Source organism: Emydura macquarii, unplaced genomic scaffold, assembly GCF_026122565.2.
Source record: "Emydura macquarii macquarii isolate MOO-44397 ecotype Brisbane River unplaced genomic scaffold, CSIRO-AGI_Emac_v2 contig_1386, whole genome shotgun sequence".
In the NCBI taxonomy this organism is placed as follows: Eukaryota; Metazoa; Chordata; order Testudines; family Chelidae; genus Emydura; species Emydura macquarii.
Genome location: NW_027131523.1, coordinates 859,024 through 883,916, shown reverse-complemented (window position 1 = coordinate 883,916; position 24,893 = coordinate 859,024). Strand labels below are relative to the sequence as shown.

The following is a 24,893-nucleotide window of genomic DNA, read 5'->3' as shown; positions in this document are numbered from 1 at the left end:
TGGGTTCGGGGGGGAGGGGAGTCGATACAGATGGGGTGGGAAGAAAGGAGCAGGAAATGAGGGACAATCCGACAAGGACAGAACCCAGGAGTCCTGGCTCCTGCCCCCAGACCTCCCTCCCCGCCCTGAGCTGGGGATGGAACCCAGGAGTCCTGGCTCCCAGCCCAGGCTCCAGAGGAGTGGGGGGGTGCACGGTGGGGCCAGGGGTTATGGAACGGCGGGCGGGGGGGCGCCGCCCCCCTCTTGCCCGCGCGCCATATAGGGAAGTGGATTTTTGTGAATCGCCTGGCGCCTCATGACTATGCGAGCGCCACATTAGCATAGATTAGCATAAAGCCGGGCTCCGCCCCGGTCGGGGGGGGATGGCCGGGAGGGGGGGGATTCAGAGCCAGCCATATTCCTAGGAACTCCAGCGCATCGCCGGGCCGGCCACGAAGGGGAGGGGCGGGGGGTCCCCCCAGCCAACACAGCCCCCCCCAGCCATGGTCCCCAAAGAGCCGGGGGCGCCCCAGGAGAAATACAAGCTGGTGGTGGTGGGAGGGGGCGGCGTGGGGAAGAGCGCGCTGACCATCCAGTTCATCCAGGTAAGGGGGCGGGGGGGCTCCCCCCGGCCGGGCTCCCCCTTCCCGCGAATTGTCCCCCGGGAAAAGTTCAGGCTGCGGGGAATCCCGGGGGGTGCTGGACTGGGGGGGGCAGAGGGGTCCTGCGGGGCAGAGAAGGGGATTCTGGGGGGGTGCAATGTGGGGGTAGGGCCGGGATCCTGGGGGAGGCTCGGGGGCAGGGCAAGGGGATTGGGGGGTGCAATGGGGGGTAGGGCCGGGATGCTGCGGGCGGTCCAGGGGTGTTACTGGACTGATGGGGGCGGGGGTTCTGGGGGGAGGGGAAGGTGCAGGGGGGGCACTAGAAGTGGGAGCAGGTTTTCCTGGCCTGGGGGGGGTCTCGGGGAGAGGCTGGGGGGGCGCCTGGTCGGGGGGGGGGAGGCGAGGGCGGAGTCTGTCTGGGGGGCTGGGTGGTGCGAGGAGCCTAGGGCCGGGAAGGGGGGAAATTCCAACCCCCCAGTTCAGGGCGGGGAGCGGGAGCAGGAATTTGGGGCCTGGAGGGAGCCAATCCCGCCCCGCCCTGCCCTGCCCCCCTCGCTGGCCTGGGAGCTCGGACGCCTGGGTTCTGTCCCGGCTGGGGGAGGGGAGTGGGGTCCAGTGGTCAGAGCCGGCAGCCCGGACGCCTGGGTTCTATTAGTGGCTGTAATCCCCCCCCCTCTTCCCGTCCCGCAGTCGTACTTCGTCTCGGACTATGACCCCACCATCGAGGACTCGTACACGAAGATTTGCACCATCGATGGGACCCCCACCCGGCTGGACAGTGAGTGGGGGGGGGGGGCCGGTCTGTACCCTGCTGGGGGGCGGGGGCGGCCCAGCCATGGCAGAGGGGTGAGCCCAGGGGTAGCTGGGAAAGCTGCAGAGGGGGCAACGAGCCCGGACTCCTGGGTTCTGCCTGTGGCTCTGGGCCGGGAGCGGGGTCTAGTGGTTAGAGCGGGGCGGGGGGGGGGGGGGGGGCTGGGAGCCAGGACTCCTGGGTTCTCTGCCTGGCTCTGGGAGGGGAGCCCTGGCTCTCAGGCTGTGGGGAGAGCTAACCCCCTCCCCCCCATCTCTGCCCCACAGTCCTGGACACGGCCGGGCAGGAGGAGTTCGGGGCCATGCGGGAACAGTACATGCGCACGGGGGAGGGGTTCCTGCTCATCTACGCCATCAATGACCGTGGCAGGTAAGGGCCCCCCCACCACTGAGAGCCACCCCCCCCCCCCTCCTGCATCCACTAGGCCACCCCTGCCCCCTATGGCAGCCTTCCCAACCCCCTCCCACCAGCTCCCCCTGCAGCCTGGGCCACAGCGGCCCTCAGCTCTCTGCCCCCCACCCCCACCTCTGTGACCCCCAGGCTGAGGACCCCGCAGCAGCCCCCCAGCCTCTCTCCCTCTCGCCCCCCTGCAGCTTCACCGAGATCAGCAAGTTCCACACCCAGATCCTGCGGGTCAAAGACCGGGACGACTTTCCCATGATCCTCGTGGGCAACAAGGCCGACCTGGACCCGCAGCGCCAGGTGAGGGTGGGGACGGACAGGGATGGGGGGTGTCCTCATGGGGCCCAGAGGTCGGGCCAATGGTAGCCATCTTGGATGGGGCCAGACAGGAAGTGCCGCCCCATGAGCCACTCGTGCTCTCTCAGTGGTCATCTTGGATGGGGCCAAACAGGAACAGCCGCCCCAAGAGCCACTCGTGCTCTCTTGGTGGCCATCTTGGAGGGGGCCCAGGCCGGCAGTGCCGCCCCATGAGCCACTCGTGCTCTCTCAGTGGTCATCTTGGATGGGGCCAAACAGGAAGTGCCGCCCCATGAGCCACTCGTGCTCTCTTGGTGGCCATCTTGGACGGGGCCCAGACAGGAAGTGCCGCCCCATGAGCCACTCGCGCTCTCTCGGTGGCCATCTTGGATGGGGCCAAGACAGGAAGTGCCGCCCCATGAGCCACTCACGCTCTGTCGGCGGCCATCTTGGATGGGGCCCAGACAGGAAGTGCCGCCCCATGAGCCACTCACGCTCTGTCGGTGGCCATCTTGGACGGGGCCCAGACAGGAAGTGCCGCCCCATGAGCCACTCGCGCTCTCTCGGTGGCCATCTTGGATGGGGCCAAGACAGGAAGTGCCGCCCCATGAGCCACTCACGCTCTGTCGGCGGCCATCTTGGACGGGGCCCAGGCAGGAAGTGTGTCTCTGGTGGTGGGGGCCCCTGATGCTAGCTTTCTAAACCCTCGGTCCCCCAGCTGCTGTGGGGTTTTGAGAGGTGCCCAGCTGCCCCCTCTCCCAGCAGCCCAATGCTGGAGGAGCTGTCTGTAACCCCCGTGTCCCCCAGGTGCCCAAGGAGGAGGCGCTGGCCTTCGCCCAGGAGAATCACATCCCCTACATGGAGGCCTCTGCCAAGATCCGCCTGAACGTGGACGAGTCCTTCCATGAGGTCGTCAGGGCCATCAGGTACAGGGCGAGGGGTGGGACGGGACCCACCTAGGACTCAGCTCTGACCCCCCAGGATTCTCCCAAGGGCAGCAGTTCCCCCAAGGCACCCCTTGGAATGGGGGATGGTGCCCTGCAGAGACCCCCGGGGGGTAGAGATGCCTCCCCAGGGGGAGCCCCCAAAGTGGGCGGATACTTTTCCCCCAAGGGGGTAGATTCCTATCAGACACCAACGTTCCCACGAGACCCCTGAATCCCCCCCACCTAAATCAGGGGTGCCCTCCTTCCGGAACCATCGGCTCCCCAATGGAGCACATGCTCACCAGAGGATGCCCCCCAAAACAGCAGCCACCCTCCAAGGAGGGGCACTTCTCCCTGGGGGGCACACCGCGCCCCCTCCTCCCCCCATTTGGGTTCCTAAGCATCTCGCCCTTTTCTCTCTTGCAGGAGGTTCCAAGAGCTGGAGACGCCCCCCGCCCCCACGGCGCACCCCACAAAGAAAGAGTCCAAAGGCTGCCCCTGCTGCATCCTGTGATGGGGGGAGCGTGCTCCTCCCCCGCCACCTCTACCCCCCAACACTCACCCCACTGTGCAAGAAGGGGGAAGCCCCCCTGAATTCTCGGGGTGGCGGGGGCTGATGGGGGAGGGGCAGTCTATTCCACAGCTGTTTGTACATATCTATAAATAGCTCTGTTGGGGGGAGGCAGATGAGGGGGAACCCAGGTGATATTTTGGGGGCCAGAGAAAGGGGGAGTTCCCCTGGTTTGTAGGGGTTGGGCAATGGTCACCCTGTATTATTGGGTCAGGGGTAAAAGCCCCCCTTAAAGATTTGGGGTGTCAGGGTGGGGGGCCCCATTACACATAGCCCAGGGGTGGAAGGTTTGGGGGGACTCAATCCAGGTGGGCACTCTCTGCCCCCCACTATTGTCCAGTGGGGGGGGCACAAGCCAGGCCCCCATTTCAGTTGGGGAACAGGGAGCTGTGGGGCCCCACGGAGGCACCGTTGGGGGGGGGGAAGGATCCTGGTCAAGGTGCTGCCCTGTCCCCCCTCCCCCCCCAGGCAGGGGGGTTTCTTCTGAATTTTTAGTCTTTTCTATGTCAAAACAAAGCTTTATTGGAAGAGGGGACCCCGGCGTCCGGGGGCTGAGGTGAGGGAGGGGCCACGCTGCATTCTATAGCCAGATTCAGCACACAACCCCCAAAAGCACTGGGGGTGGGGAGACCCCCTATATAAACGGGGGGGGGGGTCGAAGCTCGGCAGCAAGTTACCTCACGGCTATTTCAATGCACCGCTGTGGGGCAGGGGGTTCACCGCTCACCCCCCCCCCCCACACACACACACACACTGGGCGGGGACGTGGGGGGGGGAGAGACTCTTCCCTGGGCTGGAGCAAAAGGAATTCAAGATACAGACCCCACCCTATCCGGGGAGTGTGGGGGTGCACAGAGACCTCCCCCCACTGTCCACCCAGTTTAGCTCACTGTACAGAGCAGGTTTGGGGGACCAGGGGGGCTCCCCACATCTGTAAATACCAAAGGACCCCCCCCCAACCAAGCAATGGTTGCATTAAAGTGCCTTAAAGCCAGGACTGCGTCAGCGTTGTTATTGAGGGGGGCAGGGAGCGGCCCGTTGAGGGGTCTTAGGGAGGCAGCTGGGGGGGGGGACAGTCACTCCAGGGGGGCAAGAATAACAGCCCCAAGATGTCTTGAGGGGAGGCTGAGAAATTGGGGGGCCTCGACCCAGCACCCGGACGCCTGGGTTCTGCTGGGTCCCCTTTGGGGGTGCCAGCTCCCATCTAGACCCCGGGGATGGCTGGTTGGGGGGGGGGGGGGGGCAGGAAATGGAACATGGGCCCTGTCCCTTCTGGAGGGGCGCTGGCTCCCCTCCGGCCCTGGGGGGGGGCTGAATGGAGCCTGCCCATTTCAGGGTCTATCTGTCTGTACCCCCCAGCACTGACTCCAGGGCATGTTGGGCTGACAGGAACTGGCTGCCCAGTGATTTTTGGGGTGCAGAGCCGCAGCATTCCCGCACTGTGTCCTCAACCTCCCCACGTCTCCCCCCGTCCATGCCTGCGTGGGCTGGAGTGCAGGTAGCCGGCCCTGCCCTCCTCCCTCGGTCGCCCCGGGATTGCGGGGGGACGGGATGATGCTCCTGGGCTGCGTTGCGTCCCCCCAGTAACGCAGTGGGGTGGAACGCACAGGATCCGGGGGCCGTGAGTTTCGCTGAGGGCGAGAAAACCAGGCGGAGACGCGCGTAAACAATAAAAATATATCGGAACATCCATACATACCACAATCCGGGCTGCAAACCGACCGACACAGAGTACACAGCGTAAAAAAAAGGGGGCGCGGGGGCGGCGGGACTGGGGGGGGCCTTCGCACAAAGGGCTCACTCCAGTGCGGGGGGGGGGCTCACAGCTCCCCCCACTTAGGGGTACCTGGAGCTTGGCCAGCCCTGGGGTGTCCCGTCCCCCCCAGGTTAGTGCTTTAGCATGGTTTCTGGTACTGGGGATTCCTGGCTGCATCTCTCTCTTTCCCCCCCCCCCCCCCCCCCCCCCCCCCCCGGGTGCTACAACCAGGTGCTGGGCCCCTCCCCGATGGCCGTATCCCCGGGGCACTACAGACACTGGGGCGCTGGGGAATCACCCCAAATTACACCCCCCGGCGGCGATGGAATTCTCAGCTGGGGGGAAGGGGGCTGGTTTGGGCCCCCTCGAGAATGGAAGGAGGGGTGCCCCAGAAAAGAGCGGGAAAGGGCTGAGTAGAAGAGTCCCCCCTTTTCCCCCTCTGTGCTCCCCCAAAACCTAAGAGGGGTCAAGGATTTGTTGGGGGGCTCCCTCGCCGGGTGGGGGGGCAGGGGAAGGGGTATAGGGCCCCACTAGAGGTCCAGGGCTCCCGCCCGCCTAGGGAAGCCCAAAGCAAGGTGGGGGGGTCTTTGTGGCAACCCCCCTTAAGTACCTTGAACCCCCCCAGGGAACAGCTGAGGGGGTGACAGGTACCCCGTTCCCCCCCCCACACACACACCTATCCCACTGGGGAGAAGAGAGAGAGGCTGCGGGCTTGGGAGTGGGGGGGCCGGCTGTAAAATAGGGGTGCGTAGGGGAGAAGAGGCTGGGGGGGGGGACAGGCTGGGAAATGCGGGGGGGCACGGACCAGCCCTGAACAAATTTTGCTCTTCGAGACTCAATTTTGTCTCCGAGGTTAAAGAAACCTCAGATTGGGATGGGGGGGGAAGTGGGGATCGGCCCCCCCCAAATATATATATAATTATAACCCCCCCAACTCAAAGTTCACCCAAGCGCAGGGGGGCTGGGGGGGCCCGTGGGTTTCGGTTAGTCCCATACAATATGATACATAGACTTTGACCCTATACAGTATGTACAAGAAAATCCGCGGATAAAAAAACAAAACAAAAACACACAACGACAAAAATAACAACCGCTGCCCCCCCCCCCTCCAGCCCCCCCCAGCTGGGCCAACCCCCCCGGCCCCTCCCCAAAACACGGCCTAAGAGAAGGATTAAATAATCGCTCGGGAACAGGGGGCGACAAGGAATCTGTCACCCCCCCCCCCCGGGGGAAGCACGCAGACTCGTTGGTTGCCCCCCCCCCACCCCGAGAGGAGACCTCCCCAGCCACAGATGGGGGGGGGCTATTCTGCCGGGGGGAGGGGCTGACTCCTCCCTGGGCTTGGCAATGAATACCTCTGGGAGTGGGGAATCACGGGACGGGGGGGGCTGGCCACCCCATGGATGAGTCGGGGGGGGTCCCCTTTTGGGGGGCATGGGGACCATTAGTGCCCCCGCCTCACTAATTCCCTGCTGAGCCTTTGCACTCGGGGGAACCCCCCCCCCCAATAATACTTTATCTACAGTTCCCCCCTGCGAGGAAGGGGCAGGGACGGACTGTGAACCCAGGTGTCCTGGCTCCCAGCCCCCCCCACTCTAACCCACCCCCCTCCTCTGACCTGTCCCCCCCCAATGCCCCATGTGCTGCCCCAGCCAGGGGGGGGGTCCCCCCACCCCCATACAGAGAAAGGAAGCTGCTAAATAGACATTTATACATATATATATAAATAAGGTTTCTCCGTATGGGAGGGGGGAGAAGGTCCACGGATCCCAGAGCCCCCCACCTTCGGGTGTGGCCCCCCCGGGCTCTGGCCGCCCCTGGCCGGGGTGGGGGAGGGGGTCTGTCCTAGACAGCCCCACTGGAGATGGAGGGTGGGGAGAGGGACCCAAACGCCCCCCCCCTCGGTCCGGAGCCCTCCCCAGCTCAGCGCGCGGGGGGGGGCCGGAGGGGCGGGGCCGGCGCGGCGGGGGAGGGACCCCCGCGGGGGCTGGGTCACGCGCACTTGGTCTGGGCCTGCGTCAGCAGCTCGCTGAAGGAGTCGAAGAGCTTCTCCAGCCAGGGCTGGTTGCGCATGCACTGCTGGACCACCTCCTCCTGGCCCAGGTCCGCGTCCTGCCCCTCGATCGCCGTCGTCTGCGGGAGAGACGCGTCAGCACCGCGGGCCGGATCGGGGGGCCGGGGCTGCAGGGAGGGGCGCCGGGGGGGTGTCCAATGGGGGTGCCCAGGGCCCGGCTAGCAGGGGCTGTGGGGCAGGAGGGAGGGGCACCGGGGGCGGTGCCCAATGGGGGTAGCCAGGGCCCGGCTAGCAGGGGCTGTGGGGTGGGTGGGGGGGGCCTCTTTGCAGCGCAGGAAGGTGTGGGTTAGGGGCTGTGTGGGGGGGGGGCGGGGGGGCTCACCTCGTCTTTGCAGCGCAGGAAGGTGTGGTATTTGTAGTGGTGCAGGGAATGGTACAGGGTGTAGAAAAACGACTTCTCCACGTCGACCTTGAACTCCTGGTGGGGGGGGGGGGGGGGGGCAGGGGTCATTTGGAGGCTCCTGACCCTTCCCCCCCCCCCCCCCCAGATCGCAGCCACTTTCTCCTACCCCCCCGGACACCCACCGTAGACCCGGCCTGGCCGCCCCAGCCCCAGCCGCCCCCTCCAGCCCGTCCCCCCCCCCCCAACCCACCTGGGGTTTGGTTACATTCTTCTTCAGCTTGTTGAGGGTCTTGCGGTTGTAGGGCTCCCCCGCCGGCCGCAGCTTCACCAGCGCCTCGCCCGGCTCCGCGTGCAGCTGGGGGAAGGTGTGCAGCGCCTCCTGGGGGGGGGCACAGCACGATGGTGGGGGGGGCGCCTCGGTACGGGGTGCCTATCCCCACATGTGCAAAGAACCCAGTCCCACGCCCCCTCTGCACCCCTCCAGCCCCCCCACATTCTTTCCCCAGGGGCCCCCCCCACTCTGCCCAGGTCCCCCCCCCCCGAACAGCCCCTCCCCCGTGCCCCCCACCTGCAGGGCCGGGTGCAACGACACCCGCTTCAGGACCTTCTTCTTGTGGTCGTTCAAGATGCCGTCGATCTTCCGCATGGGGGGCAGGTACAGCTCGTCTGGGGGGGGGGGGAAGAGGGCAAAAGTCACCATCCGTCACCCCCCCCTCCACCAGGACCGGCCCCGTGGCTGCCCTGGGCTCACCCCTCCGCCCTCGGCAGGGAGAAGCCCCCCCCCCCCAACTGGGTTTCTGTGAAGGGGAGGGGAATCAGGGCAGATTTCCCCCTTCCCCGGCTATGGGGCGGGGACAGCGTGGGGGGGCGGCACCCACCGTTGGTGTCCTCCAGGGCCTGGATCATGTCGGGGTCCAGGGCGGTGCTGACGAGCATCTCCACGTAGCTGCGGTACATCTCCCTCATGGCCCGTGTGTTCAGCACCCGGCCCATTGGCACCCGCTCTGGGGGGGGGAACAGGCATCAGTGGGGGGGACCTGGCCCTGCCCCATAGCCAGCCTCCCCTTATACCTCCACACCCCGCAAACCTGCCCCCCAACCAGCATGTCCCCAGCTCCAACCCCCCCTCCCCCCAACCTGGAGCTTGTGCCCCCCCCCCAAAGTCAGCCCCGCCCCCATTAAACACCTGGGCCTGGCTGCTTGTGCTAAGAGGCACTTTGGCTCCCTCTAGTGGTGAATCGGGGGAGTGCACCCCCCCCAACCTGCAGCGAGCCTTATTTGCATACAACCATCTCCGGCTCACCCTATTGGTGGAGACAAGGGCACTGCCCACTGGTGGCCACATGGCTCTGGCAAGGGCCCAAAGTGGCGAACTCCAGGGGACGCCTCGGCTCAAGCGTACAAAATGAAGTGCATGGGCATGAACAAGAAGGCAGATGAGAGCCCAGGGGAGGCCCACACAACAGGGCCAACAGGTCACCCTAACCAGGCAGTTTGTGGGCCCTCTTTGGATAGCCCAAAGAAGACCCCCCCCCTCCCCCCCACCAGTCTGGAAACTGGTTCTGACTACAACTGGGGAAGGTAATGGGGGTCATTAGTGAATGACTTGCTCTGGCCTGACTTCTGGCCAGCAGAAAAGGACAGCAGGTGCCAGGAGCTGCATCCCTGCCCATCGGCCTAACAGCCCCTGATGGCCTGAGATCATTTTGTCCTTTTTTTGAGCGGTTTATACCATCAGCCTCGCACAGGTGACCCTGGTCCGTGTGTTACGGGAAGACACTTCCCCCCTCACTTTCTGCACCCAGTCCCCAGTCAAGCCCCCTCTCGTCACCCCCTTTGTCATCTCTTTTCCAAGCTGACCCATCCCCAACTGTTTAATTTCTCCCCAAACCGTTTTCCTTCTCTGCACCTTTTCCAACCATAATTGATCATGTTTGAGCTGGGGCGACCAGATCTGCAGCCAGCCTTCCAGGTGTGGTCATGCCAGGGATTCACAGAGAGGCGTTAGGATATTTTCTGTCTTATTCTCTACCCCTTTCCTAATGGTCCCTAACGCGCCATTAGCTTCTGTGACTGGGGCAGCCCCTTGAGCAGTTGTTTTCAGAGACCTATCCGGGAGAGTGATGCCAAGATCGCTGGCTTGGGTGGGAACAACTAATTCCGACCCCATCATTTCGTACGTCTCGGGGGCATTCTGTTTTCCAATGTGTGTTGCTTTGCACTTATCAATTTCACCTGCCGTTTTCTTGCCAACTCACCCAGTTCGGGGAGATCTCTTGATAACTCTTCGCAATCGGCTTTTGGACTCAACTATCCCGAGCAATTTTGTATCGACTGCAAAACTTTGCCACCTCCCTGTTCACCCCTTTTTCTAGATCATTTATGAATATGTTGAACAGCGTGGGTCCCAGCACAGAGTCCTGGGGAACTATTTACTCTCACTACCACGCTTTACTGCTCTCCATTCTGAAAACTGACCCTTTAGTCCTACTCTTTGCTTCCTATCTTTTAACTGGTTACTGATCCAGGAGGGACCTTCCCTCCTATCCCATGACCACTCACTTTGCGTAAGAGCCTTTGGTGAGGGACCTTGTCAAAGGCTCTCTGGAAGTCCAAGGTGTCCACTGGATCACCCGTGTCCACATTTGTGGACTCCCCTTGAAGAATTCTAGTAGATTGGTGAGGCGTGATTTCCCTTTACAAAAGCCATGTTGACTCTTCCTCAACAAATCATGTTCATCTGTGTCTGATCATCCTCTTTTTACTATAGTTTCAACCTATTTCCCTGGTACTGAAGTTAGGCTTCACCAGCCTGCAATTGCTAGGATCACCTCTGGAGCCTTTTTTAAAAATCGGCATCACATCAGCTCCCTGCCAGCCACCTGGTCCAGCTTACCATGAAGCGGTAGCTCACATACCACGGTTAGTGGTTCTGCAGTTTCATATCTGATTTCCTTCAGAATCCATCTGGTCCTGGTTACTTATTACTGGTTAATGTATCAAATTGTTCCAAAACCTCCCCTAATGCCCACCTCAATCTGGGACAGCGCCTCAGATCTGCCAGCTACAAAGCCCAGCTCAGGTGTGGGAATCTCCCTCCCAGCCTCGGCAGCGAAGCCCGATGCAAAGAATTCATTTAGCTTTTCTGCAATAGCCTCGTCTTCCCCGAGTGCTCTGTTAGCACCTCCATCAGCCAGGCGCCCTACGCTTCGTTTGCCCGGCATCCTGCTTCTGATGTGCTTAAAAACATTTCTGGCTGCTAGTTTTCGGGCCGTTCGCTCGTTGCTCTTCAGATTCTTTCTTTCCCACTTGACTTGCCGGAGTTTTGGCTCCCTTCTCTTTTCCTCGCTAGGAACTGACTTCCAGGCGCCTTTCCCCCGGTCTGATCTACTCTTTGCCTCTGCTGCTTTGCCCTGGTGGCATTTTTCTGCTTCTCTGACTACTTTTCTTCCTTTCCGTCTGGGATTTGAGCTTCTAGCAGGGTGTTTTTAGAGAGCCTCTAGGCACTCGGGGTGTCGGCACCTGCGTCTAGCCAAGGCGTTGCCTTCAACTGGGATGGATGGTTCTAGGGTGACATGGGGTGTCCTGCACCCGGGGGGGGGAGGGAGGGAGGAATGGGGGCCGAGCCGTGGTAACATGGGAAAGGGGCAGGAGGGGACCTGGGGTGCTGGAGCCGTGGGGCTAGCGCCGTAGAAGGACCAGACGTGTGGTGCCATGGACTGAAAAGACTGGATGGAGCCAAGGTGCCACTGGGCCGGTCTGACGGAGCCGGGCACCGTAGCTGCGGCTCCAGGCCCTCCCCGCCCCGCGTCCCGCAAGCTCACCCTCTTCGCTTTGCTGGTCCGGGCTGGACTCCGAGTCTGAGGAGGAAGCCGCTTCCTTGAGCCATTTTTTCCTCTTCTTCGGGGGGGGCTCGGCCTTCACCTTGGCGGGTTTGGGCTTGGGCCTGGGGGCGCCGGCCGGGGCAGCCTTGGGGGTGACGGGCGCCGGGGACTCCGTCTTCTCCGGTTTGGGGGCCTTGTCGGCCTTCGCTGGCTTCTCCGGCCGGGGCGGCTTCTCGGGCCGCTCCGCCTTGGGGGGCTTGTCCGGCTTGGCCGCCCGCTCTGGCTTCTCCGGCTTCGGGCCCTTCTCCGGCTTCTCGGGCCGGGCCGCCCGCTCCGGCTTGGGCGGCTTCTCCACTCGCTCCAGCGCCTCCGGCTGCTTCTCGGCCTTGGGCGGGGCCGGGACCTTGGGTCCCGAAGCCTTGGGCTGATTCTGCCTCCTGCACGGGGCGGGAAGGGAGCAGGGCCCGTCAGAGAGCCTGGCGAGGAGGCGGGGTGCACCCGGGGGCCGGCCCCCCACCCCAGCCCCAGGTCTCCCCCCCCCCTCACCTCACGGCCTGCAGGGGCCGGTGCCAGGGCTTCTTGGAGCAGATGCGCACGTAGTCCTTCTTGTTGATGTTCTCCAGGAACTTGACGTAGAGACGCTGGTAGCGGTTCTTGGCGTCACCGAAATAGCCCAGGTACTGGGGGGCGGGAGCAGAGATCAGGGGAGAGGGCAATGGGGGGGGGGAGGAAGCTGCTCCCCACGCCCACATCCCACCCCCGCTGGGTGCATCGCCCCGCCCCCGGGCACCCCATCCTCACTGGGGGCAGCCCCCCCACCCACCGGAGCCCCGCCTGTCTAGTGTCCAGGAGCTCTTTGATCCCAGGGGCGAGGCTTGGGGCCGCGGGGGGGCGTCACCAGGGGCCAGTCACGGAAGGGGACACACACACACACACACACACACACACACACACACACAGTCACACTCACGTTGCTGGTGGCACAGAACTGGCGCTGCCCGTCCTTGATCTCGGGGGTGAATTTCTGCAGCAGGGCCTTCTGCACCCGCCAGATGGGGGGCGGCGCCCGGCCCGTCTGTAACGCCAGCTAGCGACCTGGGGGGGGGGGGTGTCACTCACGCCCGGCCGCAGCCCCCTGCTACCCCGGCCCCACACAGCCCTGCCGGCGCCCCTCACTCCCGACCCACAGCCCCCTGCCGGCGCCCCTCACTCCCGACCCACAGCCCCCTGCTACCCCGGCCCCACACAGCCCTGCCGGCGCCCCTCACTCCTGACCCACAGCCCCCTCCCCCTCAGCCCAGCCCCACACAGCCCTGCCGGCGCCCCTCACTCCCGACCCACAGCCCCCTGCCGGCGCCCCTCACTCCCGACCCACAGCCCCCTGCTAGCCCTGCCCCCCAGCCCTGCCGGCGCCCCTCACTCCCGACCCGCAGCCCCACCTTCAGGGCCTGGATGTCCTCCACGCGGATGACGAACTCGTCACGCTCACGGAAGATGCCCTCCCCGCCGCTCTCCGCCTCCTCCTCGTCCGTCTCGCCGCACACGGCCGCCGTCTCCTGCTTCTTGGCCAGGTGCAGCGGCCGCGCGTCCTCCGGCTCCTCCGGCTCGGGGGAGGCCGGGACCGGGGGTCCCTCGGCGGGCGGCGGGGGGGGCTCCTTGGGGGAGGCCGGGGAGGCGACCGGGGGGGGCTCCTGCTGGGAGACCTCGGAGGGGGCCGGGCTGGGCAGCTTCTCCTCCACCGTTGGGGCGTCTGGGGGGGGGAGGGTTAGCACAGGTGAGGGGGGGGGGGAAGCCTCTTACCCAGCATGCTCTGGGGCACCCGTGCCATCAGGAGCCTGTCCCGTCCCTCAGGGGTGCGGCCCCAGCTGATGTGCGGGGGTTGGGGGACACCCTCTGGGGCATTAAGGGATGGGGACCAGGGGCTCCAGGGGGAACCCAAGCGGGGCAGAGGCTATGGGGAACCGCAGTGCGTGTGGGGCAGCGAGGGAGCTGGGGGCACCCTAGGGGGTGGGGGGCACCCCAGGGGGCAGGGCACTGGGGGAACCTCCAATTGGGGAACCACGGTGCGGGATGGGGCGGCATCCCTAGCGGTTTGGGGACACTCCATGGCAGAGCGGAGGGGAATGGGGACGGCTGGGATGCCGGGGGGGGGGTAGGAGACGTGGCAGGACACCCCAGGGATGCGGGCTGGGGCGATGTGGGGCAGGGGGATGCAGTGGGACACCCCATGGACGTGGGAAGACACAGGGGGACATGGGAGGACATGGGGCGGAGAGTTGGGGGGGGGGGGACGCTCCAGGGCAGAGGGAGGGAGACAAACCGGGACCACGGGGTGGGGAGCCGCAGGGGGCCGCGGGCCGGGGGGGGGGGCCCAGGCAGGGCGCACGGCACCCACCGGCGGCGTCGCTCTCCTTGCGCTCGGCCGGGTCGTCCAGCGCCGAGATGGCGGAGGAGATGCTCTTCTGCAGGTCCTGGTTCTTGCCCACCGAGTCCTCCTCGTCGGAGGAGAAGGACGGCAGCGTCTCCAGGTTGCGCTTCAGCTCCTCGTCCAGCCGCTTGCAGGGGCTGGTGCAGCTCATGACCAGCCCCTCGCCGTCGGCCCCGTCCAGCGCCCCCGGCAGCAGGGGGGGCGCCAGGCCGAAGGGGGGCTGGGCCGCGGGGGCCGCCGGGGGCCGCGGGGTCTTGGGGGGGCTGGCGGCGGCCGTGGGCAGCTGCTGCCGCTTGCCCGACTTGAGGAAGTCCAAGAAAGAGGCCATGAAGCCCGACTTCATCTCCGGCTGCTTCTCCTCCACCTCGCGGATCTTCGCCTTGATCTTCTCCCGCGTCTGGCTGCTGTCCAGCCCGCCCTCGGGGGGCACCGGCCCGGGGGGGGGCGGCTCCGGGGGGGCCCCCTCGCCACCCTTGGGCACTGCCAGTTTGATCTGGGGGGGAGAAGGGGCCTCAGGGGCGCCGTGGGGCCGGACCCAGCCTCCCGCGCCAGAGACGCCCCCTCTCCCAGCTCCGCGCCCACCGGGGGACCTCGTCACCCAGGGCCCGCAGCCCCAGCCGCCCCCCTCACGTCCCCCAATAGGGGCAGGGAGACACAGACCAGCCCCTCCCCCAGCCTGGGCCCCGCCCCCATCCTAACTCCTCCCTCCCCAGCCCCACCCCAGCTCCTCCCTCCCCAGCCCGGGCCCCGCCTCCCAGCCCAGCTCCTCCCTCCCCAGCCCGAGCCCCGCCTCCCAGCCCAGCTCCTCCCTCCCCAGCCTGGGCCCCGCCTCCCAGCCCAGCTCCTCCCTCCCTAGCCCAGGCCCCGCCTCCCAGCCCAGCTCCTCCCTCCCCAGCCCGGGGCCCGCCTCCCAGCCCAGCTCCTCCCTCCCCAGTCCAGGCCCCGCCCTCTCCATTACCTTAAGTGGCTTGAGGGGCTCCACACCAGCCCCTCCTTCACCCCCCTCCTCGGCCCCCTTCTTGCCCCGCCCCCGCCCCCTGCCCCGCGGCTTCTTGGCGCCGTCGGGGGGCAGGACGCCGTGGGGCTCGGCCAGGGGCCGGATGCGGGGCCGGCCACGGGGCCGGGGCGGCCCGTCCCGCTTGGGCTTGGTGGGCTTGCGCCCCCTCTTCTTGGGGCCGTCGGCGGCGCTGTGGTGGGGACAGAAGTCGATGTCGCCCATGGGGCTGAGGCTGGGCCGGGCCCGGCAGCTGGAGATCAGGTCGGGCAGCAGGTCGGGCAGCCGGCGGCTGTTGAGCCGGATGTCGGCCGGCACGTCCGCCTTATCCTCGTCGTCCTCGAACTCGTACTCCTGGGCGTAGGTCTTCTTGGGGGGCTGGAAGGAGGGCTCCCGCTTCTTGAGCAGGTGGAAGGAGGACGTCTTCAGCAGCTTCTTGGGCTTGGAGGAGCAGAAGATGGGCGAGGTGAGGCCCGGCTTGGCGCCCCCCTCCGGCCCCCCGTGGCCCGCCTGGATCAGCCCCAGCTGCTCCGTGTTGACGGTGGAAGGCAGCTCGTGCTTGACGGGCTCCAGGTCCAGGTGGGGCCCGTCCCCGCCCTCCGAGGGGCAGTAGCCCGGGTAGCCCTGGCCGGCCGGCAGCATGTCGTAGCCGCCCCCCTTCAGCCCCTCGGCCCGCTCCATGCTGGACGACTCGTCCTCGCCGCAGCCCGGCTTGGGGAACTCGTCGGGGCCGGGCCCGAACATGTCCTCCATGCCGGGGAAGAAGCTGCGGTCCTCGTCCTGCAGCAGGGAGTCGGGGAAGCAGATGGAGGTGAGGGGCACGAAGCGCTGCTTGGAGCCCTGCGGGCTGGGGCTCTCGAACTGGTCCTTGGCCTCCAGCGGGGCCTGCGGCACCTGCTGGGACGAGTCGGGCTCCAAGCCGGGGCCGCCCTGGCCCAGGTGGGACTCCAGGTTCAGGTCGGGCTCCAGGAAGTCCTGGATCTCCTGGGACTGGGAGAGGCCCCGCATGGCGTCCCCCTGCCCCAGCACCTCCATGTTCTCGGGGGGCAGCTGGGGGGAGCGCTGGGGCTCCAGGCCCTGCGAGCGGACGTGGGCCTGGTGCAGGTGGGCTTCCAGGGCCTGCAGCTGCAGCTGGGGCGAGGGGGCGGCGGGCGGGTGGAGGCGCTGCGACTCCAGCAGGTGCACCTTGGCCCGGGCGTGCAGCTGGCTCTGGGTGTGCGTCAGCACCGACTGCAGGAGCTGCGACGGCTGCTGGGGGGGCGGCGGCGGCAGGGACAGCTGGGGCAGGTCGGGGGGCGAGTCCAGCAGGAGGGGCGCCCCCTGCTGGCCGGGCAGCAGCCCGTGGGGCTCCATGGACTGGGCCTCGCCTACCATGCGGTGGGACTGGGGGCCGTGCTCGGGGGTCTTCTGCAGGTAGGAGTGGGCCTGGCCCAGGTCCTTGCCCCCGGCCTGCAGGTGCTCCACCGACTTCTTCATGTCCTGGGCGTAGCCGTCCATGGAGCCGGCCTGGTGGCTGTAGTGCACCACCGAGGTGGCGAGCGCTTCTGGGGTGGAGCGGGCGTGGGGCCGCTCCCCCTTCTTCTTCTCCTTCAGCCCCTGCAGGGACAGCTCCAGGCCCTGGCTGTCCAGGTTGGAGTTGGTGCGGATGACGCTCTGCAGGTGGTAGCGTTCCTCCGTCTTGCTCAGCCCCCCGTAGGCCAGCCCCTTGGCGCCCCGCTCCTCGCACTGCACCAGCCCCTCGGCCGGCCCCCGGGGGGGGCTCTGGGACTGCAGCAGGTGCTGGATGAGGAAATCCTCGTCCTCCGCCCGCTCGGCCGCCAGCAGGTCCGACTCGGCCTTGGACTTGCTGTAGGAGGGCGCCCGCTCCAGGCCGGCCTGGGAACCCGGGTAGCTCTGCCCGTGAGCCGGCTGCATGAAGGACGGCGACAGCACGGAGGTCAGGTACTTCTGGGACTGGCCGGGGGAGGTCACGCTCTGCGGCCGGGGGGCCGGGGGCGACTGCAGGGGCCGGATGATCTGGGAAGGGCTGGAGTCCGGGAGGCTCTGCCCGTGGGAGTAGCCGATGGGCGGCGGGTGGCTGGGCATGGCCGGCGAGTGGCCGGTGCTGTAACTCAGCGAGGGGCTGGCGGCCGGCAGGCCCTGGGAATGGGGCGGCCCGTAGCCGGCCGTCTGGCTCACCGAGACATGGGGCTCGGCTTGCACGCTGTAGCCCACCGAGGACAGGCCCTGCAGCTGCTCCGGGGAGTAGGCCTGGCTCTGGCTGACGCAGGGCTGCAGCCCCTGCCCGCCCTGCCCGCCCGGCTGGGCCTGCCCCGTGGCGTAGCTCTGGGCTTTGCTGACGCTGGTCAGGTCCTGCGCCTGGCTGCCGCTGAACTGGGAGGCCTGGCTGACGGAGGCCAGGCTCTGGGGCTGGCTGACGGCGTAGCTCTGGGGCTGGCTCATGGACAGCAGGCTCTGGGGCTGGCCGGGGGAGTAGGCCTGCGACTGGCTGGCGATGACGGAGCTGGTCTTGGCGGCCGAGGCGGAGAAGTTGCTTTGGCACTTGGGGGTGGCGGTGGAGCGGGGGGTCTGGCGGGAGGCCGTGTAGCTCTTGGACTTGGAGGAGGAGCCGGCGCCGGCCGGAGCCGGGCCCGAGTAGCCGGGCGACTGGATGATGGGCCGGTAGCTCTGGGCCGGCTCCTGGCGCGGGGCCTGCGGCGGCTTCTGGGAGCCCTCGGAGCCGGCGGGCGAGGGCTCGCCCAGGGGGCTGCAGGAGAGGCTGGCCCGGTGGGGCATCTGCTGGTAGGTGCTCCCGCAGCTCAGGTAATGCTGCAGGGAGTGGGCGGCGGGCAGCTGGGGCTGGGCGCCCGAGGGGCGCTGGTAGTGCTTGATGACGCTGTCCTGCCGGGGCATGGCCCGCTCCATGGAGGCGGCGGGCGAGCTGGAGAAGACGGAGGCGTTGTAGAGCTGGGAAGGCTGGTCCGAGGGGGGCCCCAGGGAGGAGGAGAGCAGGTTGAACTGGGAAGGCAGGTGGCGGGTGGCCGACTCCTGGGCGCTGCGGTAGGCCGAGCTCTGGGAGGGCAGGCCGGTGCCCAGCACGGCGCTGCCCAGGCGGTCGAAGCTGAGGGAGGAGGGCACGCTGGCCTGGGAGGACTTGATGTGCAGGAGGGGGTCGTGGGGGGACAGGAGCCCGTTGGAGCTGGGGCTGAAGGCGGCGTCCTGCAGGCTGAGCGAGGAGCTGACGGGGAAGCTGCGCCCGCTGAAGGAGGCCGGGTGCTGGTAGGCCGACAGCGCCGACGAAGACGGGAAGGTGCCCGAGCCGGGGATGGCGCCCGAGATGAAGAGCTCAGCCGGCGCCGGAGTGTGCATGGCTGGGGGAGACGGGGGGGGGGCAGAGAGGGGTTGTCAGAGACAAGGGCAGCACCCAGCCGCCCTGGGGGAGGAGGGGCTGCACCCATGGGCACCCACATCCCCCCGCCCGGGTCGAGGGGGGGGGGCACGCCCACCTCCACCCCAAGCCGCCCTGGGGAGATCTGGGCCTTCCTGGCGGGCTGGGGCTCAAGGCCGCGCTGGGGGGAGAAGTGGGGGGCAGCAGAGGGAGCCGGGGCTGTTGAGCCCGGCTGAGGGGGTGGGACAAAGGTGGGGCAGCCTGGGCCCCACTGGGGAGGCAGGGCAGAGAGAATCAGCCAGGAGGTGGAGCTAGGCGCTCCGGCGGGCCAGGCCCCGCCCCTGCTGGGAGTGTCCCCGCACAGGCCCCGCCCCCTGGGTGGTCTCCTCCCCCACCCCATACCTGTCTGCCAGGAGGGGGTGCGGAACTGGGAGAGCAGTGAGGAGGCGGAGGGGCCGGGCTGGGGGGCCCGCGACTCCAGCGCCGAGATGAGGTTCATGACGGAGGCGTCGGGGGTTGCGCTGCTGGCGTGATGGAGCCCCGTCTCGAAGAGCCCCGAGAGACCTGGGGGGGGAAAGAGAGTGAGGGGGGGACAGGGGGACCGACGGACGGGGCTGACGGGACAGACGGAAACGTGGGCAGGGCAGACGGACAGATGGGGGGCAGGGTGTTGTGGGAGTGCTGGCAGGACAGACTGACAGACGGTCAGGAAGAGGCAGAGAGGGGAGAAGGGTGTGGGCGGGGGGGGGTAGGACAGACAGGAGGGGGTCACCGGACACACAGCCAGGGGCAGGCAGGATGGGACACCTAGACAGGACAGACAGACGTGGGGGCGAAGAGAGACAGGCAGGCGGAGGCGGGGATGGGCACCCGGCCGGGAGGACAGAGGGACACAGCCGGGATGGGGCGGGGGGGCACACGTACCTGCGGGGTGGTGGTTGGCCGCGTAGCCCTGCAGGGGGTGGGGGGCGGCGTAGGCCTGGCGGTGCAGAATGTCTGTGTCCGGATGGGACGTCCGGGACCCGCCGTACACCAGGCTGGGGGGGGACACGGGACACACAGCATCAGTCACAGCCCCCCCGCCCCAGCTCCCGGGGGGCGGGGAATGGGACCTGGGGCCTTTCCCTTCTAGGGGGCGCCAGCCCCGATCCAGCCCCAGGTGAGGGGGAGAGACGGGGCTGGCTTGGGGAGGGGGGGCAGGACACAGCCCTGAGCAGTGATTCGTCTCCTGGGGCGGGGTCTTTTAAACCAGGGCTTCCCCCCCATGACGTGTGCCCCCCCCAGCTACATCCTCCCCCCACGCACACCCTGGAGCAGCAGAACCAGCCCCATGGCCCAGAGAAGCGGGAAGGCACAGGAACCGGGGGCCAGCAGGGCATTCTGGGAAACGTAGTCCCCGGCTCCGGCTTTCCCACAGCTCCAGATGTCTGACCCCCTCCCAGCTTCACCAGCGGCGCAGGAAGGAGCCTGGACTCCCTCACTCCCGCCCCGCAGCCCCTGCCAGCCCAGCCCCGGCTCCCCGAGACGGGTGAAGACAGATTTAGGGTTTCCCAACCACCTACTAAGCACAGGGCCCAGTCAGGCCCTAAGCTCTGCCCAAGAGATTCACACACACACCCCCCCCCCAGTGACAAGAGAACCCAGGAGTCCTGGCTCTCAGCCCTCCCCCAGCTCTAACCACGACACCCTCCGCTCGGCTCCCCGGCCTCCGTGCCTGCAGCTACCCGGACTCTCCGCTCCGCACAGCGGCCACACGGACGCTCCAGAGCCCTGCACCCGTGCCCGGTGACGTGGGTACGCCGCTGGCAGGGTAGGCACCGGGCAGGTGCAGACGTGGGCCGATGGACCCAGGCCCCACGCCGCGCAGACGCCTGGCGAGCCGCGCGTGCCCCACGGCCGTGCAACCGGCTGCGGACGGGCGCCGGCGGGGCCCACGGGCAAAGGCCCGGACCACGCAGGCGCGGCTGCCACGGAGCGGCAAGTGAACGGCTGCCGAAGGAGGGATGCGCCGCGGTGCGAATGCCCGGGCTTCGCCGGGGCCCCGGTTTGCTGAGCGATGCAGGCACCCCGGCAAGTCCACGCCCTACTGCAAGCGTCGCGGGGCTGCAACCGGCCACGGAAAGATGCTGGCCTCACAGGAAATCGAGGCATCGGGCAGGTGCCACGGCCTGCCAGAGGGATGCAGCTGGCATGGAAAATGCCCGCACCACGTGGGAACACCTGCCCGCAGGGGCCTGCAGAGGAATGGCCTGGACAGGCACAGCTGCCGGGGGAAGGATGCACACGCCACGGAGCGAATGCATGGGCTGCGCTCGGAGCCATGCATGCACCACTGCAAATGCATGTGCCTCAGAGGCGCAGCGGCCTGCAGAGAGATGCCGGTGCCCTTGTGAGTGTGTTCAGCGTGCACCACATGGCCCAGGTAAGTGCCATGCAGGCGGGGGGGGGGGGGACCTGCCTGCAGAGAGAGAGATGCAAATGCATGTTTTATGCGCATGCAACACACACACACACCCCCGGGTGCCATGCAGCAAATGCCTGGGCCCCGGGCCTGCAACGGGAGGCATGGGCCAGGCAGGGGCACCCACGCGTGGCAGGGTGCAAACAGCACGGAAAATACCCTTCCCCCGCCAGATGCAACTGCATCTCCTGCGCCCCGGCGCATCCCAGGCACTTGCTGCATGCACCCTTCTCCCTGGGGCAGCCCAGGCACCCCACGGCAAATGCACGGGGCGCGAATCTTCCCCAGCAACGGCTCAAGCGCCACGTCTTCCCATGCGGGAGCAGCCAGCTGCCAAGGGGTCCCTGCGTTGTACAGCAAATGGGGGGGTCATGTCCCGGGGGGGGGGGGGGCTATGCAGGCATTGCAGCTTCCTGCAAAGAGATGCCAGCCCCCTCGCCCCTCAGAGGCGCACCTGCCTCCAGGAGACGTGCAGCAGGCGGCCTGGCTTTGCCAGGGAGCCCCAGCTGCAGGGGCGCAGCGTCCGCAGGGCCGAGCGCCCACGCATGCGCCGTGGCCAGGCAGCTGCCAGCGGGGGAAATGCACCGCAGGGGCGGAGGAGCAAGCGGGCGCCACCCTGAGTAGACCCTGAAACGCAGCCCGCAAGCAAGAGCCCAGGTCTTGTACCCCAACACCCAGCCCCCACTCCCCGCCCAGAGCCAGGGATAGAACCCAGGAATCCTGGCTCCTACCCCCCACTGCTGTAACCACTATCCCCAACTGCCTGCCCAGAGCCAGGAATAAAAGAACCCAGGAGTCCCGGCTCCCAGGCCTTCCCGCTCTAACCACTAGACTCTACTCCTTCTTCCCATCTACCAGCCGAGTGACCCCTGCTCTCCTCCCTCGTCTGAGCCCCACTTTTCAGGTCCTGGAACCAGCAACGCATGCTCACTGCGCCTCTGGGAGGGGGAAGGAGAGTGGGGAGGGATGAGGGGGTGTCACACAGAGATTGGAGTCACGGGGACTCGGGGGAGGGGGGCAGACTGGGGAGAAGCCAAAATGCAGATGCCTCGGAGTTCAAGTGGGGGGGTGAGGAACAGACGCCGGGGGAATTGGGCCCAAGTAAACACCCGCCCAGCCAGGACCCCCCAGCAGCAGCTCACAGGTCAGCCACCCACCACCGCCCTCTGCTCCTCTCCCCTGCACAGGGGCACCCTCTGCCCCCCAAGCAGTTGGGGGGAGCAGCCTGGAAACCTACAAACTCATCGCACATCTCAGGTTTGGGGGGGACAGGCTAAGCTGGGAGACTGAAGCGGGACAGAGCTGAGCTGCAGGGAAAGAACGCCCCGCCCCACACCCCGACCCTCCCCCCCACATACACACACACGGATGTGGTCGCACAGCAGCACTCAGAAATGAGGGTGACTCTTATGAGAGAAACTGAGGCACCGAGAGGGGAAAGTCACAACGAGCCTGCGGCAAAGCCAGGGATAGAACCCAGGAGTCCTGGCCCCCAGCCTCCCCTGCTCTAACCACTAGATCGTACGGATTTTGACACATTCAGAGCGTCTCTCAGAGGGTACCTACCGTGACATCATGGGCTAATGTCTCAGGGCTTCCTTGTGCTCATATAAAAGGACCGCTCACCCAGCCCTGAGATGCGGCCACCTCTGGGGTGCGGCGCAGTTGTTGAAGAACAGCTGTGCAGCATGGGTTCTCCCCCAGTTGTGGCTGTGAAACTCCTGGGTTCTATTCCTGGCTCTAGGAGGGGCAGGGGGATCTAGCAGTTAGAGCAGGGGGGGGCTGGAAGCCCGGACTCCTGGGTTCTATCTCCAGCTCCAGGAGGGGAGGGGAGTCTGGGGGGTTGGAGCTGGGGGCCAGGTATCAGAACTCCTGGGGTCCATTCTTGACTCGTCACCTGCACATGCTCTCTAAGAGGTGGCTGGTTCCCGGAGGCCCCCCCGGGGTGGCTACACCCCCAAACGGCCACTGAGATCAGCTCCCAGCACCCACAGAGGGGCCAGGCTTATCCCAGCTCCCCAGCCTGGTACCCTCCCCATCCCCCACCAAGCTGAGCGGAGGGGGGCACCAGGATCCTGACACCCCAGCACCGGATGGCTCCGGGGAAATGTGTGCATGGAGCCGGGGGGGGGGGGGGTCCCCGTTTAGGAAGCAGAGCCCGGCTTGGCCCTGTCCTATCAGCCCGTTGCACAGGTGGGGGGTGGTCCCTGAACCCCCCCCCCCAATGCAACCCTCACCCACAAGCCCCTGCAGCCCCTCCCCGTGCATGGAATTGGGGGGCTCCAGGCCAGACGCCCCTTCCCCAGTCCAAGGGTCTGGAGGGGGGAAGAGACTGGTCCAGGCCCCCCCCCACCCCGCTTTGCCCTCCTCTTCCCGGGGCGTTTCGGGTGGAAGCTTCAGGTCCGGCCTCCCCCCTCCCGCAGGCCGTGCGCCCCCCTCTCCATACCCGGGGGGGCCGCCCCGGAGCTGGGCCGCCCCCCCCCCCGCAGGCCGTGCGCCCCCCTCTCCGTACCCGGGGGGGGCGCCCCGGAGGTGGGCCGCCCCCCCCCCCCCGCAGGCCGTGCGCCCCCCGGCCCGCGGCCGGCCGCCGGCGCGGCTCACCTGGCTTTGGCCGAGCGCTCGTAGCTCCATCCCGGGCCGGCGCCCAGCGGGTCCCCGAAGCCGGCGCTGGGGTAGTTCCTGTCCATGGGGCCGGCGGCGCTGGGGAGGGGGGCGCACGACGCGCGCCCCGGGGGCCCCCAGGTGCCGCGCCTCGGCCTGTGCGCCCCGGTGCTTCCCCTGCAGGGGCGGGGGAGGGGGCTCGGCGGCGGGGAGGGGGGGGGTCGGGTGAAGTGGGGGGGGGGTTCGCGGGGGGGGGGGGGAGTCCCCCCGCCGCTGCGCCCTCCGCTTCCCCCGGCCGGGGCCCGCCGGGCGGCTTCAGTCCCCGGGCTGGCGGCGCTGGCTCTGGGGCTGCGGGAGGCGGCGGCCGCTGGCGAGGTGGATCATGGTGCAGCCATGTTCGCTGGGTGTCTGTGTCCGCCCCGCTTCCTCCCACAATCCCGTGCTGGGGGGAGCGGGGGGGGGAGACAGAGACGGAGGAGGAGGGAGAGAGACAGAGAGAGCGGGGGGTCGGGGATGGAGGCGGTGGGGCAGAGCTGGGGGATGGAGGAGGGAAGGGGGCAGGGAGGGAGAAGGGGCCGAGCTGGGGGTGGCAGGGAGGAGGGAGGGAGTGGGGCAGAGCTGCTGGGGGGGGGGGGGGAGTGGGGGAGACGTGGGGGGAGGGGATGGAGAAGGGAATGGGGCCGAGGTGGGGGGAGGGAAAGGATGGGGTAGGGAGAGATGGGGGTCAGGGCTGGAAGGAGTGGGGCAGACAGGGAGGAGGAGGGAGGAGGGAAGGAGGGAAGAGACAGAGAGGGGGAGGGGTAAAGGAGAAGGGGGCAGGGGGGAAGGGGGCAGGGGTAAAGGAGGGGAGGGGGGAAGGGGGCAGGGGGGGAGGGGGAAAGGAGGGGGCAGGGGTAAAGGAGAAGGGGGCAGGGGGGAAGGGGGCAAGGGGTAAAGGAGGGGAGGGAGGGAAGGGGGCAGGGGGGAAGGGGGCAGGGGGCAGGGGGAAAGGAGGGGGGGGGAAGGAGGGAACGGGGCAGGGGTAAAGGAGGGGGAGGGGTAAAGGAGGAGGGAAGGGGGCAGGGGTAAAGGAGGGGGAGGGGGGGAAGGGGGCAGGGGTAAAGGAGGGGAGGGGGAGGGAAGGAGGAGGGGGGAAGGGGGCAGGGTAAAGGACGGGGGACCAGGACAACAGCTACATACGACACGTGTGCTGCACCCCCCCAAACCACACCTATGTGCTCAACATGCAACTGCCCCCCCAATGCATTTGCACAACCTGCAACCCCCGCCCCCGTGTGTCTTGCATGACACCCGCTCACACAGGCGTGTGCAACATGAACCCTCCCCAACACGCACACACGTGTGCGATCTCAGACACGCAGTGTGTGGCACTGGGGTGAAGCTACTGGTGGGAGCCACATCCCCCCCCCAGACTCTGCCGGCCCCGTGCCCCCCCCCACAGGCCATGGGGCTCAGGT

The 24,893-nt window shown here is 67.3% G+C and overlaps 2 protein-coding genes across 3 annotated transcripts; one reads left to right on the top strand and one right to left on the bottom strand.

The window, feature by feature from the left end:
- Positions 1-396: 396 nt before the first annotated feature.
- On the top strand, positions 397-4,516 carry RRAS (RAS related). Its single transcript, XM_067552291.1, has 6 exons — positions 397-584; positions 1,272-1,359; positions 1,659-1,761; positions 1,986-2,094; positions 2,899-3,017; positions 3,444-4,516. The coding sequence occupies exons 1-6, from the start codon at positions 483-485 to the stop codon at positions 3,529-3,531; spliced, it is 609 nt and encodes a 202-aa protein (XP_067408392.1). The 5' UTR covers positions 397-482; the 3' UTR covers positions 3,532-4,516.
- A 1,980-nt stretch (positions 4,517-6,496) lies between these two features.
- On the bottom strand, positions 6,497-23,672 carry PRR12 (proline rich 12). 2 transcript variants are annotated; one of them, XM_067552109.1, is made up of 14 exons: positions 23,437-23,672; positions 19,299-19,411; positions 18,777-18,938; positions 14,972-18,357; positions 13,981-14,506; positions 13,025-13,335; positions 12,556-12,672; positions 12,132-12,265; positions 11,586-12,022; positions 8,640-8,765; positions 8,330-8,427; positions 8,012-8,140; positions 7,741-7,836; positions 7,206-7,477 (listed from the first exon to the last, which is right to left on the bottom strand). In XM_067552109.1, the coding sequence occupies exons 1-14, from the start codon at positions 23,520-23,522 to the stop codon at positions 7,337-7,339; spliced, it is 5,862 nt and encodes a 1,953-aa protein (XP_067408210.1). In that variant the 5' UTR covers positions 23,523-23,672; the 3' UTR covers positions 7,206-7,336. The 2 variants fall into 2 exon arrangements, with proteins under 2 accessions (XP_067408211.1, XP_067408210.1); XM_067552110.1 differs by lacking the exon at positions 11,586-12,022 and having other exon boundaries at positions 6,497-7,477.
- Between the last annotated feature and the right edge of the window lie 1,221 nt (positions 23,673-24,893).